This window comes from Plectropomus leopardus, chromosome 3, assembly GCF_026936395.1.
Source record: "Plectropomus leopardus strain MGB_pleo_1.0 chromosome 3, ASM2693639v1, whole genome shotgun sequence".
Classification (NCBI taxonomy): Eukaryota; Metazoa; Chordata; class Actinopteri; order Perciformes; family Serranidae; genus Plectropomus; species Plectropomus leopardus.
Genome location: NC_142178.1, coordinates 10,652,505 through 10,669,922, shown reverse-complemented (window position 1 = coordinate 10,669,922; position 17,418 = coordinate 10,652,505). Strand labels below are relative to the sequence as shown.

Genomic DNA, 17,418 nt, shown 5'->3' with positions numbered 1-17,418 from the left:
ACAGCAGTTTCGCCATCAGCGCAAAGTCTCTGTCCCCGTCTCGTCTTTTGCTGTGCAGCAGGTGTGTGACAGGCAGGAGGAGAGGAGACGTCACTCGCAGTGGAAGTTTAACTGTAGTGAGTTTCTATGGTTACAATGAAGCTCTCGCTCTCTGTATTAAAGGTGCAATGACGTTTTGCACTTCAGTGTAAGCACTATAGCTCAGATGCAATGTTTTGTTGAAGGATTTCTTTGTGGAATCTAATTCAGCCAGGCCGCATGGTAACACCAATATAAAAATGAGCGAATGACATCATTTAGCGACCTTTAGTGACTTTTGGAGCTAGTGCTAGCTATTTTCATTGGAAAAGAGTTGGCAACATTTGTGTTGGTTCGGTCCAGTGCAGTGCTTTGTTGGTTTTCTACCTCTTCAGCAAAAGCAAATGCCACAAGCCTTTTTCTTGGTTATCTGCGGTCATGTAGCACCAATTTTGTATCTTTAGGAAGTACTTACATATTTCTACAGTATAGAAAACAAGTCCATCTTTTCAATATTGAAATACTTCTCTAACCCTTTTAAGCCTGTAAAGTGGTCAGTTGACCTTTGGAGTATGTGTCACTGCCCTCCGCTGGAATTTAAAAAGCATGTAGCTGGACTGTATCAGTGTTAACTCCACATAAAGCTCCAGGAATAATTCTACGTAGTGTGTAGTAAGTTTATGGTCAAATGTTCTGCAGGCACAGAAATTCATTAATATCTTTATTGTAAAAAAAACTGCCAGTATTCCACATAATAGTCTTAAAATTATTGGATTCAAAAATAAAATGACTATGACTACACAAACAATAATTGACCACACACACTCTCACAAACACACACACACACACATACACACACATACAGTAATTACTCCCTTGAATCACACCTCATCCTGAAGTAGAAGTCTGAGTCTTGAGTGCAGCAGCAGCTTATTTTTACAGCTGTTTTGTCCCGGTGTGTCCGTGAGTCATTACAGGTTGTAACGTCCCGGCTAACAAGCTTATCATGTAACTGCAAACCTCAAAATGCGGGACTGTTGGATTCGCCTGAGGGGGTTTGAGTAAGATGTGTATAAATATAGAGAGAGGGGAGGAAAAAAAGAAGCAGATGTGATTTTTCACTGCAGGGTACCTGCCTCTCCTGGCTGTGTGGGTTAGTGTGGCTGGATGAGATGGTTTTTAAGAACAGATATGACAGACAGAACATGCATTTCTCTTTTCTGTTATGACATTGCTGCTAGCGTTTCCACTCCTTGTCAATAACTTAATGTGAATGCATGGACCGCTTTGTAAAGGGCTGTAAATAATGATTATTTTCACTGCAAAGTTTCACATTTGAGATACAAAATAAATTGTATTCTTGCTTCAAAAATAAGTTAAAGGTTTGATTGATTGGTTTGCAAATTTGTTTCCAATAGAAATTGTATTAATTTACTGCTACATCAATCAGAACAATTTCGATCAGAGCTCAGCTTTAGTTTGATACATATAGTGTCTTTTTCATACTGGTCTAGTGACACTCATACTAATATTCCTCTCATATTCTAAACTTAGTGTACTGTTACTATTTAGGAAATATAGAACTAAATGCATTCATGTTTTCTCACAGGTGACATTCGCTTACTCTAAACACAAGGTAGCTTGCTCACCTGGAAGAAAACATGCACGCTTGTGGTCCTAATTGAAACATGGGGAAGTGGGAACCTTAGCTTCTTGTGGAAAAATGGGCATTGCATTAACAAACAGTTGGAAAAATTATCCCAGAGAGAAAAAAAAGACATTAGAAAAAACAAAGGAACTTTGTTTTTGTTTGTTTTCTTTATGGATTTTTTTCTTACCTCATTTAACTGATTGACAAAAATGATCCTTGTTTTTCACCTGGCAATCCTTTTTTTATCCCACCTGTTTCACAGATTATATTAGTTTAAAAAACTCACAAAGTTTATCTTTAGAAAAAAAAAGCAACAACTTTTTTTCACTTGTTCTCAAGTCATAAACATGGGAGAAAACAATTTAGATCAGATTTAGAAAATGGATCACCCTGATTTTTTTTTTTTCTTACTTGCATCTTGGGGCTACCATAACAACCTGCCTCTGGATAGCGGATTAAAATAATCAGACACTTAGATACATCTGGCACATTTATATCACAGAATAATAATTCATGTGCGTATCAGTAAGCTCAGCCTTTTAACATTTTTTTTTCTCGACCTCTTAAAAAACGTCAATCTGTTTGTCTTCTTCACATCACACGAACAGAATCAAAATATGTTATTTAAAACTTATATTACTTCTTTTCTGTTTCTCATTTCAGGACGTTAATTAAGCGATGGCTACTCTGCTACAAAGCACATCTCAAACACAATTTTTGCTCTAATTGAAGCCACAGAGTGTTGATTTGTCTCCAAACTCTGAGGCTACCCTGGTGACTCATTCTCCTTTAATAAATAATAGACAAAGATACCCGGGCGGTTTGGAGTTTGTTTTCTACTCTGGAATTTCATCAGGCCTTCTTCAGCGTAAATATGCTTCATATCCATTTGTATTCTCATCACATTATTCTGTCTCAGTCTGAGCTGGTTTCAGTCTGCTGAGTCGGGAGACCTCATCCCTCATATGCTCTCCTTTTTCGCTCCTCTCCTCCTTTTTTCTTTATGTAATCACTTGGGATCTGGAGTCACTTTGGCTCTAAATGCACGCTAACAAAAGAGCAATCACTCCCTCTCAATTTCGCAGCGTCTTATTTTTGTTTCTTTGTTTCTTGTTTTCGTCTGTCTCCGTCTTTATCTGTGTCTCTCTCTCTGGCCTTCCCTCCTCTCTCTCTCGCTCTATCACTCGGTTGATCTCTCTTTCTTCCCTCTTCTTCCTTCCTGATTCTTTTTATATCTTGCAGAGATGCTCCTCAGAGGCATTCAGTGGAGTTGTCTGATCTGAATAAATGTTTGCGATTAGAGCCGGGGCTGTCTTGTGGTTTGGGCTGCCGATGTGGGAGTCGGTGCTCAAGTCACTCCGTTGTGCCGCGACGTTTAAATGAGCCTTTGTCAAAGCCTCCACCCCTCCCGTCCTCCTCTGTCTGTCGCTCTCAGTTTGTGGCATCTATTTTTAATGGCCTGGGAGATGTGCGGAAAGCCCCAGCCTCTATCTCCGTCTTGACAAACAAGATAGTTGAGGATGGTTGTTTTTTTTTTATTCTTAACACAGCGGCTTTTATTTGGATGCAGATTGGATGTGAAAACGTTAGGGATATTATACAGTTAGTATAATAAATGTTGTCAGAAACAAACTCCAGTTTCTGTGATTTTCGAGGATTTTAGAGCTATTGAAACAAAGTAAATTAAAAAGTACAAGCAAGCGAACAAGTCACATTGTTTGTCTCCGTCCCTGAAAAGTTGAACCGAGAGCCTTAAACAATTAATGCTTCACAAAGCTTTTAAGAGCCACTTATGCAACAAAGCAAACTGATATCCGTCCAGTAGGAGATGTTCACTCCGCCAATCATGTATTTTTATGCCAGATTCCTTTGAAGACTCAACGCTTCATAAGAGTGCAAACTTTCTCTCATCTTCAAAGATGCTCTGCAGGGGCTCCACTTTGCAGCCAGGTTGGGATGAGCTCACATTGACCTCTCTGAGGCATCCGTCTGGTCGTTTCCACGCCGCACAACTGAGTGGCTGCGGAAAAATATGGCCAGACGTTGACCTTCCTTACTTTGATTTTGACGCTTTCGCCACCCACCGTGCTTTCCCTGAGCCCAGCCTCAAACCCACCCCCCCCACCCCCAGCTGATACCACCCAGCTCCCTCTACTAGCACACTTTGATGTGGGTGCTCGCCAGTTAGTGTAGGGCATTATGAAAAGTAAGTAGCTCTTTGATCTCTTTGTTTTCCTCTTTCATTTTGCAACAACAAGAGTGTGCCGCCTCACTCTGAGTTATACAGTAGTAGTAGTAGTACAGTTAGACACACAAGCAAGCTCATAGCCGAACGACTGGAGCTTAAAATGACCTCTGAACTTTAAAAAAGCTACATACAGCAAACACCATTACAATTCAATTTGTCTCTAATCCTTAAAATGTAGTAGAAGGTGATTTTCTTTCAGCGATAATTGATCCATTAGCCAGTCAAAAATAAGATAGCGCCTGTTTAAGACAATCGAGTCATCATTAAAGTCAATATACAAGACATCCAGAGCATTAATATAGCAGCAAACCACTATTTGCTATGTAAAGTTATAGTAGTGGCATCCTGAGCAGAGAATGAAGTCACACTCCCTCTGTGTGTACTGTAATCACTGTATGAATAATGGACACTGCGTGAAGGAGTGAGGGGGTGATCTGACTTAAAGACTGCAGCGATGGGTAGGAAAGACAATTTTGTCACTCGTGAACCCATGTTTAAATATACATAACTTTGGGCCTTAATAAAATGTAAACAGATGAGTTATTTTTTTAAAAAATCAGCTCTATTGTGATTTTCTCTCGTAACTTAGGGAAACAGTAAATATCCCACGTATTCCAAAATTCCCCGATTTTCCTCTTCACTCTATCACCCTCACCCTTAACATTTATTGTTCTGTTCAGTTCTTCTTATATACAGTTTGTCATGTGTTATAATGCTGCATTGTCATCTGTCATGTGAGAATGACACAGTACACGCTCAGTCTAGCCCCCACTGTCAGTCTATTTCCTGTGTGATGATACAGTGAAAGCTCACACTTGCTGGGTTTGCTCTCCATTCTCTTCTATGAGCAGCCTCGCTGTAGCCCCTTATGGTGCAGATCTGAAAGAACAATAGTAGAGGAATGGTTTGTTTCGGGTGATATAGGGCTTTTTACTGTATATAAGAGGTACTAAGGGAATACATCATTTTGTGGGGAAAAGAGAAATGTAACTTTAGCCTGAACAAAGACTTTAAATTAAATGACCAAACAAAGAATCATCAGAGCGCTTGCATGTTTGTGGAGGTCAGGTTTGTTGATTCATCAGTTTAGTATTGTGTTGATAAGTACACTGCACGTAATGCATGTGTGCGTGTATTGATTTGCAATTTTTTGCCATAGTCTTGTTCAGTTTCTGCTCCCCAGCACCTTTCCATCGCTTAGAGATGAAGAAAATGTTTCCATATGAGCCAAATTAGCTCTTTTGAGCTGCTGTACACTGGCAGACTCACCACAACCTCCCATCTTACAGCTCCCTGTGCTCTAGCCTTCTCCATGGCTCCAGTGTGTGTGTGTGTGTGTGTGTGTGTGTGTGTGTGTGTGTGTGTGTGTGTGTGTGTGTGTGTGTGTGTGTGTGTGTGTGTGTGTGTGTGTGTGTGTGTGTGTGTCTTTCGTGGTGAATATGTATTGTCTGAATCATATTAGCCTCTGGAACTGGCTCTATCCGAGAGTTTAGATAGTCAAACTTTCCCTGTCTGCGACCCAAACTGTGTATGTTGAAGTGCGGGGCTCCAGATTCTTGGCTCATTAAAAAACACTAGTACTTTTCCTCTAGTGGCGACCCACCAGAAAATCACCTGTGACACCCAATCCTGTGTGTGTGTGTGTGTGTGTGTGTGTGTGTGTGTGTGTGTGTGTGTGTGTGTGTGTGGGTGTGGGTGGGTGTACGTGCTCCATTGCACACACTCACACACTACACACAGCACTGGCTGGCTGGAGCAGATACCATGGAGGAGTCGCTTGTTTGGAGAATTGGTTCCACCTCACGTATATGCACTGTGTCCTGCAGCTTCACCCTGATCGTCAGAAATGCTGTGCATGCGTGTCTGTGTATATGTGTGTGTGTGTGTGTGCGTGTGTGTGTGAGACAGAGAGAGGGAGACCAACACGAAAGAAGGAGATGTTCAGGAACTACGTAGAAAGTTATTTGTCATTCATAGCAGTGGCTTCAGGAAAGGTTAAAAAAGCTTGTGCCCAAAAGGTTGCAAGGTTTTCCAAAAATGGAGGACGTTAACCTAGCCTAACACTGCTTACACATTTAAGTTTGTTTACAGTGCTGTAACTGCAGTGCTGTTTTGATGAAAAGGTTTGTCATGTAATGGAATACACATCGGAAATATAGAAACTACTTGCAGCAGAAAACAACTTCTTAAAAAAATGGTCTTAACTCGCATTTAAAGCATGATAGACTTGCAAAATGTTGCTGAAGGAGATTTAAAATGATTAGCAACAAAGTGACTCTGCTTACAGCACTCTGTGCAGCATGCTGTCATCATTATTGATTTTGAGAGCTGCTGTTCATTTATTTGTGGGTTTTTCTGTTCACTCGCTTTGAACGCTGTGCAGTATGAGATCGTTCCAGTGTTTTGACTCAGCTCAGTGGGGTGACAGCTGGAAGACAAGGCAAACAAAGGATAGGAAATGGATCTGGCTATAGACAGTCAATACCTAATCCTGTCCAAATATATTTGTGTGTGTGTGTGTGTGTCTGTGTATATGTAGCTGACCCCTTCTACATCAAGATATGACGCAAAAAGCTGACCACAGTGTTGTTATACTAACGTCAGGGGCTTCCATCCAAGTGTCAAAGTATAATAAGTTAGGATGAGATTAAATTGAATTCACAAAGTTTCAGTCCAGTCCTTTGACCTCAGCACTGTCAACTAAAATAATGCAGTCATTTGTGCCCAGGTATCTTCTGTTAGGTATTACACAGGTTGACAAGAATCCATTTATAACTCAGTTATTTGGTTTATTTTAACCCAGAAGGAGGAAACTTATATATATGTTATTTGTCATGAAGGCAGCATTGCGAACAGGCAAATATTCTCTTAAAACCTAAAAGGTTGAGTTCATACTTTTAAAAGTGAAGGTGAGAGAAAAGGTGAGTTTGTATGAGACTTAACATGAATGTGTGAGTCTCAGCAGCCCCTTCAGCTGAGTTAATTTCCCCAGACAGGGGGTCTCTACTGGCTGATAGGGAGAGATGAGTGCCCTCCAATCTGCAGCCAGTGACACATGACTGACTGACTGACTGACAGGTGGACAGAAGAAAATTAACTCTCTGAACTCTCTCTCTGTCAGTCCCAGTAGGAGCACTGACCTATAGACAACGATGATATAGAACGCAGCTCGAAGTTTTTCTGCCGTTGTGCTGAGGTGATGTAACTCCTACTAACAGGCTGTACTTTACTCTACTGTAGCATAAAATAGGTCTCTTGGAAAAGCATAGTTTTGTGATGTCTAAATATTAAGTATAGGCTTCATTATTTTTACAAATAATGCAAGTCACATATTTTCTTAGGTTTTGACATGTCAAACACACGTCTACCTAATAACAGTAATGGCAGCATTACAGCTAGGTGTGCCTTTCCAATGCCAGTGAGGCACACTGGTTCAAAGCACACTGGAATGGAGCCATCAATAGTATAAGTTACACTTGTGATGTGATTTTCTCACTATAAAAGATCACAATATCTGCTTTGAGAGAGGTTTAAAATAAAATTTTAAAGCATTAGATATATAAGCTAAAGGAACTTCAGTATCCTTTAGCATTTAGCTGTAGCATCCAATGTTTGCTCACTCCTTGGATGGAGACAGATAGTAATTTGTTGTGGCCTGTCTTTGTATTTTGCTGGCAATTAGGCTAATATTTGCCAGTTCACCTGAATGTTGTATCTCCATGGAAGCCAATTGGAGCCAGAGCCCAAATTGATTGTTTCCTTTCTCACTACATTAAAAAAAACAGATGTTAGCAGGTTAAAGGGGCTATAGAGTAGAGTGCAGGTCACCTTTTAGTTCGCTTTTATTTGCCCAAGCATCATTGCATCAGTTGTGTATTGATAATTGATCAAAACTTGTAGAGCATGACTTTGGTGGTTTTTATTTTAACTCTTGCATGGTATGCAGGGCAGGCCTGAGACTGACTTGTCAATGTGCAGTGATGCTTCACCTGTAAAAATCTATCCAGGTGCTATAAATATGTATTCTACACACAACACTTGGTCATTCATCATTCACAGCTGGCCTGGGGGGATTTTTTTTTTTTTTTTTACTTAAAAAAGCATCAGTGTGTCTGATGGAGTTGTTTACTGTGTTCTACTTATTTTCTGGCTGTAAAACTTGTTTTACCCAAAAAGATCATGAAGAATTCTCAGTGGTATGAGGATGTGCTGACAAGACAAACTAGATTAAAGTGTCAAGAATGATATTCTTGACCTTTGCTTTTAGAGAATGAATTGCAGGGAGTATATTTACTGAAGATAAATCTAACTGGACTCTAGTTTAAGTCTTAGTTAACTAACAATAAATAAAATCAAAATATCGACCTTTATGAGAGGAAAGTTTTTCAAAAAACATAAACCCCACTTCACTTTCTTTTGTGTTATGTTTTTTGTAGTTCTCTTGTCTTCAAGTGTAAATAACAGCAACAAAGTCTGTTTGTTGTTTTTGGATCTGGGTGTTCACCCGAGCCCGGACCTCCATCCATCACTGTCAGCATGGCTGTCGGCTGACACTGTTTACACCTTAAATAAGGTCAAGACTGCAGCAACTAAACAATCAGGTTTCTTTGACAAGAACATTTAAGTTTGGTCACAGCGGGACTAAAGCTGTTGCCAGAATGATTTCTGATGAAAGTAAAACTTGGGGGTGAAAAAACAGGAACAGATGGAAATACAGCTGTTACCAAAGTGGAGTCTTTAAACTGTGAATTTATGAGACCAAAAGGTGCAACTAAATCTTTTTTCACATCTGTGTTTGTTTATGTTTGGAAACTGTCTGCATGTTATATTGCTTGTTTTTTTTTTGTTTGTTTGATTGTGAATCAGACGCTTAGTGCAAAAACAGTCCCTCACCCCATCAAATCCCCCATGTGCTCAAGTTTACACATCTTTTGGCACTTATTGTTAAAGGGGACCCATTATGCTTTTCTGTATTTTATGTCTTACGTATAACATTACACTGAAGAATGGTTATATTAAATGTGACCAAAATCTGAAATAATTAGGTTTTAACTAATGTAAAACTAATTCCTGTGAGCAAAAACTCTGTCCTTCTGTTTCAACAATTTTTTCTGCTCTGGCTACAGTATGACATCATAGTGTGCCGGATTTCTTTATATGATCAGGTGCACTACTGCAAGCGATTACATTGCACAGCCTACACTGCTACATGACACTACATGCTAATGTCAGGGAACCATGTAAACTTGGTTGCAGATGTAAAATTTTCTTTATTTTGTATTAGATTCCTGCTGGAACATGTCCGGTTGTGTTAAGAGGCTTTCATTAGTGATTTTTCACAGGAGAAAATGTGACTATTGTCAGCCTTCTCTTGGCTGCAAATGCACTTAACGTTCATGTAGCTACATGCTGACATAAATGAAATGTAATCTTGGTTGCCAGTGTTTTTAATTTCTCCAAATTTTGGATCATCTTGCTGGAACATGTCTGATTGTGTTTAGAAACTTTTATTGTCAATTTGTCACAGCAGAAAGCCTTTCCATTGTCTGTTACAGTCACTCCCTAGCTGCAAGTACATTTGATGTAGACGCAGCTACATGCAAACATCAGGGAAACATCTAATCTTGGTTGCTGAAGTTGTTGATTTCTCCCCAATTTTGGATCAGATTCCTACTGAAATGTGTCTTGTTAAAACATAACAGCTTTTATTGGTGATTTTTCACGTTAGAAAGTGCTGGTATTCTCCGTTAGAGGATTTCTTGAGCATCTAAGCATGTTATAGTAGAAAACCATCTACAAGTCAAGTGAGACTTAAAATGAGCATCAAAGGTACTGTTTAATATATTAATTTGTGTCAGTTAGTATTAGCATGATAGAATAAATAACACAAAAATCCACTCTCAGATGAAAATAATGTACTCCTAATAGGTCGGTGCAAATTTATGTCGGTTGTCAAACATATTCTATTTGTAGTAAACCCTGCTACTTTGTCAGCTTATTCCTGACACAAAAACTGATAGATCACATAGCGTGTATACTGTATGTGTCATATACCAACATCCTTGCCTATTTATTGCTGCACATTCCCAGCAAAGCTTCTCAATTTAGAATAACAGTGTGAAAAATGCTGGAATCGTGCAACGTGATACTGCATATTGTTAGGAGATGCTGTTGGTAGAGTGTTATTTATTTAGCTAGGAGCGGATCGGAGGGATGCTGAGAACCTCAACTTTCTTTATGATAAAAGTGAGCAGATGCTCCTGTGTTGTGCATGTGCTTGCCTGTGGGGTGTATGTAGTGAAGCTCCAGGTATCTGGTCCAAACTAAAGGCTGGTGGTCTTGTGGTTTGACACCTGATCATTGTTCAACCCTTGCTCTCTGTCTCTCACCAACACACACATCAGCAGGAGTACGTATCTCGCATTCTCCACTGAACTGGAAACACTGTCAACCCCAACACAAGCTTTTTAAGTGATGCTGTGTTTTTTTGTGCATGGGAATGCACTTGCACGCACGTGTGAATTTCTGTGTGTGTGTGTGTGTGTGTGTGTGTGTGTGTGTGTGTGTGTGTGTGTGTGAGCAAATACAGCCTGTCACTCTGCTTTACAGAGTACAAACTGGCATCATTAGCGAGCCGGCGACTGGCTGCCACGGCACGCTGGTTACAACACTGACAGCGAGGAAATGTGGAGTTTGAAAACTGTTCCATTATTTCCAGCAGATTTGTACATTTGACAAGTTTGTATCTCCACAAACTTGGATACAGCTCAGCTGGCGGAAATTATAGTGAGACACCGGGAGATGAAACTAGCATCTGGCAGCACGCATGCATGCACAGATGTAAACACACTCTAAAAGCTGTCAGTGTTAAGGGATCATTATGCAGCAAAACTGCATTAATTCCCCATGATAAGTCAAAAACAAAAAGCGGCAAAAATAAATATCAACACAGGTATCAAGAAACTACTTAAAGTATGAGTGCAACACAAAAGTTACATTTAAAAACTCACATTCAGCAACTTAAATCTACACTTTTTTAAAAATTTTAACTACTTTTATAAAACTATACTTACAGTATGACCAGAGTTAAAAAAATGCTACATCAACAGTTTCAAGAGAGTTTAAAGTCTATTATCCTATACAGACTAATAGGTCTTCCTCTGATGGAGACAAATGGGTAACTCTGCTGTGTTTGTCAAGTCGCCTCAGGGAAATTATCTGAGTAGGAAATTTAATGATTTGAGTTCAGTGCTTTAAAATTGGCTACAACTTCACATTGAGTACATGGAAGGCAACACAGCCGCTGAATGGCATTACGTGATCTCACGTGAATAAAAGGATTATGTTCGGAACACTATGAGAGGATTATGTGACTCGAGAACAAACTGAACATGGTGTTTTCTCTTGATTGCCATATGAGAAAGGCTAGATCACAGTCAGGTTTAGGGGAGGACAGCAGGCGATTTGAGGCTAAGTTTCGCTCACGCTTTGTTAAGATAAAAGCAACAGCATTACTCACTCAGGAATGTGCATAACTGGAAACTTACTGTGGATTTGTAAGCAGAGCTGAATTTTATTGTGTTTGCTTATCCGTTCCCACACTGTTTAAGTGTCAAACTACTGCTTGATACCAGCACAAAGTCTTTTTGAGGGGTTCCTGGTAGTTTTTGCAGTGAAGACATATTTAGGACACACTGACAATGCTCTCTGTAGATGTTTCTTGACTTTTTGGCTCAATCCCAATACAGCCCTTGTCCCTACCACTTAGCTCTTATCCCTCTGTGTTGCATGTTCAAGTCTATGGAGTAGGGTGTCTCAGTTCTTGTTAGGCTAGATCAGTTCTAGTAGTATGCTTATGTCTTGTCACTAAGTACTAGAGCCCAACCAATACTGGCCCTTTTGGGGCTGATACTGATATTGGGGAGTAAAGAATTCATGGTTATCATATACTTATGATGAAGATATATAATGGAGGCAGGATATTTTAAAATTTAAAAATAAAGTTTATTGTCAAATTGGCATCAATGCACTGAAGCAGCAAACTTAATTGGGAGTTTAATAATCATAAATTACTCGAAGCATCTTGTCTTTAAAAAATGTACTTCTCATATCACACTAAAATTGGTTGATAAATTGGTCGGGCTCTATTAACTACCTAGCTAAATAAGGTTAAATTGTTATTGCTGATTTGTGCATGACAACCAGCTTTGGACCAAGCGACTGAAGCTGCTGCTCTGGTGAGTGAACAGTGCTGCAAAAAGTTGCAAAGAGTAGTAGAGACACCCAGTATTTCCACTGGAAACGTTCCACTTATGGGAGCTTAAAAGTTACTGGATAAAGCTTCAGTTGCATGAGTGCGAGAACTGCAAGGAGGGGAGGAGGAGGTGGTGAGATGGAGCCTGGACATGGCAAGACATGTGACCAGATAATCATAGTTTATTCAAATGCAGTACAGTGACCATACAGATATTTTATTCACCGCACGTACAGAATGCAGACCTGTAAGTACACAATTAACCCTCGTTAGACCCGTTTATTTTAGTCAGCGGCCTCTTTGTCAGAGAGTCTGCATCATGCACTGGCATAATTGTGACCAAGTGAAATTCTAACTCACACATTAACAATAAATGGTTGCATATGCCATACACTGTTTAGGTCTCTAGAGCTCTGAGCAGGGTAGCCCACACTAGAGTAAGGGTTGCTAAGGTTAACCTACAGAGCACTGCCATTGGCCTGGTGATCTTTTTTATATGACTGATCAATTGTGTGAAACATTAGTTAGGAGTGCATCTCGAGGGTTTGTGATTTTCTGTCTCAATCAGATAAATGTAGATTCTAAATGGAATAATACCATTATTGCCATAGACTCGTCCTCTTATGTAAAAAACCTCTATGACTACTGATGACACAGCAGGGTCTTGATGGGTTATTCCATTTCATAGGGGAAGATTTTAACCACTACCCCTTGTGATGCTCTTCTGGGGCACAAGGGGACTCTTGATAATGAGGGTTATGGGTGAAAATAGGAATTGGGATCGGGGCCTTATTGAAACACAAGTAAGAGATGTGGAACATCTCAAAAGATGATATCATAAACCCATTCACATTTACACAGAAACCACAGAGCAACATAAATGAGCTTATTGGCCTATGACTGTGCTAGTTTGTAGCTATGCTTATGTTTTAATGGGAAAGTTCAACATTATAGGAAATATGCTTATTTACTTCCTTGCAAAGAGTCAGATGAGAAGATTTATATTGCTGGGTGTGTAACAATACATCAATCTGGATAGATATATTGATTAAATGATCAATGACCCAATATCATTAATGCAAAGTAATAAACATCAGTTCATATCGTCATCTTTAAGATCCACTTGTTTTTGAAATTCCTATTGCACGTGTGTCACCATTTCCATCCAAGCACACCACCTTCCTAAACTTTCAAATAGAGTTTGGTTGCCAAACAACAAAAAAGACAAAGAGGATATTAACTGATATCGTCTCATATTGATCACAGACCCCTGAATTGAATTAAATTGAAATTGGCAGACTTTGTGATATCAGCAAAAATCATATAATCGTCCACAAAACTGATATAATATTTTGCAGTGATGAAACTTGTGAACCCCTTCCCATATGTTTGAGAGTGGTATTCATCTTCTCATTTGATACAAACTGAACTTAACTTATTCGAACAAAATAGCAAAAAAGCATATTCCCCAAACTTCTTTTTACAAGGTTTCCCCCAGATCATAATGAGGTCACTGAGTGGAATCTGTCTTTGAAAACTGTGTTTGGCTGCAGATTTTTGCTAATACCAGCCCATAGGTTGGGATCCTCAGTATTTCGACCCTCATGTCATTCCTCCACTCTGATCTGCTCCAGGCCCGTTGGCTCAAAGACCTTGACAGGTCCTGTCCGTCTCTTTTTTCTCCATCAGCTTTACTTTCTAGTTTTTGTCAACTCGACGGTCCTGCTGCCAACCTTCTGTTCATTTTTCATCTGTCCTCCCACTGAGCCCTGCACTTTGTTGTCTTTCTCTTCATCTCTGTCTCTTTGCTCTCCACTTTTGTTTCCTCTGTCTTTCCAACCTCCGCCGAGTCTGCTGCCCTTCATTTTAGTCTTCAAGTCATCTTTGCTCCTTTCAACTCAAGCCTTTCTCTCCACTATCCTCTCTGCCTTTAAACATCCCCTCCACCTTTTATCCCTCACCTTTCCTCTCGGCTTTCTTCTCTCTCCATAGCACTCCTCTCCTCCTCTCCAGCTTAGGGTACAGCCTTTTTCATTTCCTGCTGTATCTCACCTGCCTAACTTTGTGCTTTCTGTGCTAAAATTCTGAACAGCATCCCACCTCCGCTGCTTTGCTACCCTTTTCTCAACAGCAGATCGAGTCCAGATGGCCTGATTCAGTGCTTAGTATTCACCACTGTCCATGTGGAATATTCACATTCATCCACCATGGAGGTTTAAACTGCAAGCAGCACATAAGACAGTCAATTTCTACTGCACTTTTACTCCATACTTAGGAGGAAATGTGAGGATTTGGCATGTAGGGACGGCGATATCTGTGGATCCATCTGTCCAACACTCTGTATGAAGTTGTGTAAAGTTAAAAGAGCTTTCCTCTCCAAAGCACTGTTGTTGAATGTTCACTTTGTGACCGATGGGCTGAGGTGAAAGTGGACCACAAATTGTGTAAAGGAAGATTGAAATGAAGAAAAAAAAGACTGTGTAGTGTGATAAATATGTAATATTTATTTCAAGAATATCAAAACTGCGAGTGAGTGGTGAGCTGAGGTCATGTACTGCAAAAAAAGATTAAAAAATGCTCTCTCTCCATCTGACTGTTTCCAGGTCTTCCCTGACGTGCCCTCATTGCCTTAAGCAGAGCAACACCTTTGACCCGTTTTCATGTATCTCCCTGCCTATTCCCCTACGACAAACCAGGTGATGTATAATACACACACACACACACACACACACACACACACACACACACACACACAAGGGGTAGAAAATATCATTTTAATTATGGGTTGGCACATGTTTTTTCTGCTTTGTGACACTATATTGAGGTTACTCATGTACTTTATGGTTAGTGACACATTGCTTCCTGTCTGTACCTGAACTATATTTTTTTTAATTGTTTCAGCGATTTTGTCATTTTATATTCTCCCCTTCCAGCTGTGGCTGGAAGCATAATGTTTTTGAGTTATCCATCCATCCGTCCCATTCTCGTTATTGTGATATCTCAAGAACACTTTGAGGGAATATCTTCAAATTTTGCACAAAACACTTACACTTCAAGGATAAATTTATTAGATTTTGGTGGTCATTGATCAAAAGCTAAGGTCACTGTGACCTTCTCTGTCTCATTCTCATGAACGAAATATTTTCAAAAGACTTTCTTTAAATTTCTGTACATTTTTGAGAGAAAATCTTCAAATTTGGCACAAACATACACTTAAAGCAAAGGATGAACTGATTAGAATTTGGTGGTCACTATGATCTTGCATCCATCTCATGAACACAATATCTCAAAAACACCTCAGATTTGGTAGAAACATCCACTTGGATTTAGGGATGTGTTGATTATAAATTGGTGGTCATAGCTCAAGGTCATGGTGACCTAGAAAAACATGTTTTTGGCCATAACTCAACAATTCATGCTCTAATCATGAAAAAAAAAGAACACAAATGTCTACTAGGGCATAATGATGAGGTGACGATATTTCATATCCAAAAGGTCAAAGGTCAGCTTCACTGTGATATCACAATATTCAGCAAAAACACTTTTCTGGCCATTATTCAATATCATAACTCAGGGACAGCAGTGGAGACATTTGGCCAGATACTGATTTGGTGGCTCTAACATTGTTTGTCCATCTTGAAACTGTGCTAATTGTACAGATCCTCTGTGCTGTCAGGTTTAAGATGTTTGTGAAGCATCCATGTTTCCATTGACATGGATGTAAACTGTAACTTGAATGGTTTAAGGAGGCATACAAAGACGAGGCGTTTCTAGTTTGTTTTTTCTTTGGTCTCATTATGGTCCTTATGGTTGTATGTATTAAGAATATTCTTCCATACTCTGGTTTATTGTGTAAATCTTCCGTTGTTCCTTGAGCGAAAACAAAACTGTTTAGTCAAGCAGAAGCTTTTCATAGCTACTGGAAAGTTGTCACTCTGGATTTATGAGATTGTCACCTGATATCAATGATACAGATATGAGCATCCAGATTACCAAATATAGCTGGCTGACTTGCCTCAATGGATACTTAGAGAAAGACATCTATCATAACAGATGCACTGCTGAAGCACACATTTCTAAAGGAAAATTGACAAATATAACCACACAAACACATGCAGGAACACATCTGAACAAACATGCTCCACACACCAACAACTACTGGCCATGGTTGTGTCAGAGTGATAAATGTTGGCCATCAAAAGTCCCTGACCAAACACTTTCTGTGTCATTTCCTTTTTTAACAGCAGCTGAAGCTGCATGTCAGCAAGGTCTGGAAGTAAGACAGTACGACTTTGACATATGAAGAAAAAGACATTGAGAGAACAACAGAGGGAGAGGGAATGCAGAAAGGACTCTTCTTTTATTTTGACAACAGAGATTCAAACAAAGAGAATAATAGATAGAAGCCTTCGTGGCTCAAGTGTACGTAAGTTATCAGAAACCAGTTACTGATTTCACTTATAGGCCTTGCACACCCACACAGGTCATTTAAACTATTTTGCCCGATTAGAACTCTTGTCATTTCTTCTGTGTGGGTATGTATAGACTTTAATTCATTCCCATCTTCCTGAGTCTCCTGTTAGCTTTGTTGCACTTGTCAGGTTTGGACAAAATACAACTTTACAATTGTTAATGGTAGATTTATTGGCTCAAATAATTTCTGTCAAAACTCAGGCCCACCTTCAACATGAGTAGAGGTCTAATCAGCCAGAATGCTTACATCTTCGTGTTGGAACTTCACCACGCATGTACCAGGGAAGTTTATGACTTCTGAGGACCATCCAAATCCACACTTATCCAGTTCACAAGGCGCCTCAAGCTGACTCTGTGCAGACTTCCAAAAAGTTCACTTGGGGTGCCAACTTCATCAGACTTCACTGATAAAATAATCTGTAATTCATTGTAGCATGGATGTTACACTGTAGTTTTCACAATCACCAACTAGAAAACAGAATGACTTTATTATGAATGTGTTGAAAATTTACTGTATTATAGCAGTACTTGTATTGTGTAGACCAGAAATAATGTTCAACCACATCATGATACAGAAATATGTAGTCGTGTTTTGGCCATAAGAGATAAATAAAATACTTTTTATTGTTGCAACCTACCCTTTAAAAGTTATGCAATGCAGAATTTATTGACTTCGACTATTGAAAAAATGCCGATAAACAAAAGGTCTTCCAATGTATGTCATATCCAACTTATTTTGTCATCATCCAGTTCTTATTTGCAAACTTTTCTGTA

General features: G+C 39.5%; 1 protein-coding gene across 1 annotated transcript in view; it reads left to right on the top strand.

The window, feature by feature from the left end:
* The window catches only part of usp43a (ubiquitin specific peptidase 43a), a 159,718-nt gene that overhangs the window by 57,697 nt on the left and 84,603 nt on the right, over positions 1 to 17,418 (top strand). Inside the window, exon 4 of the mRNA XM_042485616.2 lies at positions 14,775 to 14,867. Within this exon, the coding sequence (XP_042341550.1) occupies positions 14,775 to 14,867 (93 nt within the window). The remainder of the gene's footprint in view (positions 1 to 14,774; positions 14,868 to 17,418) is intronic.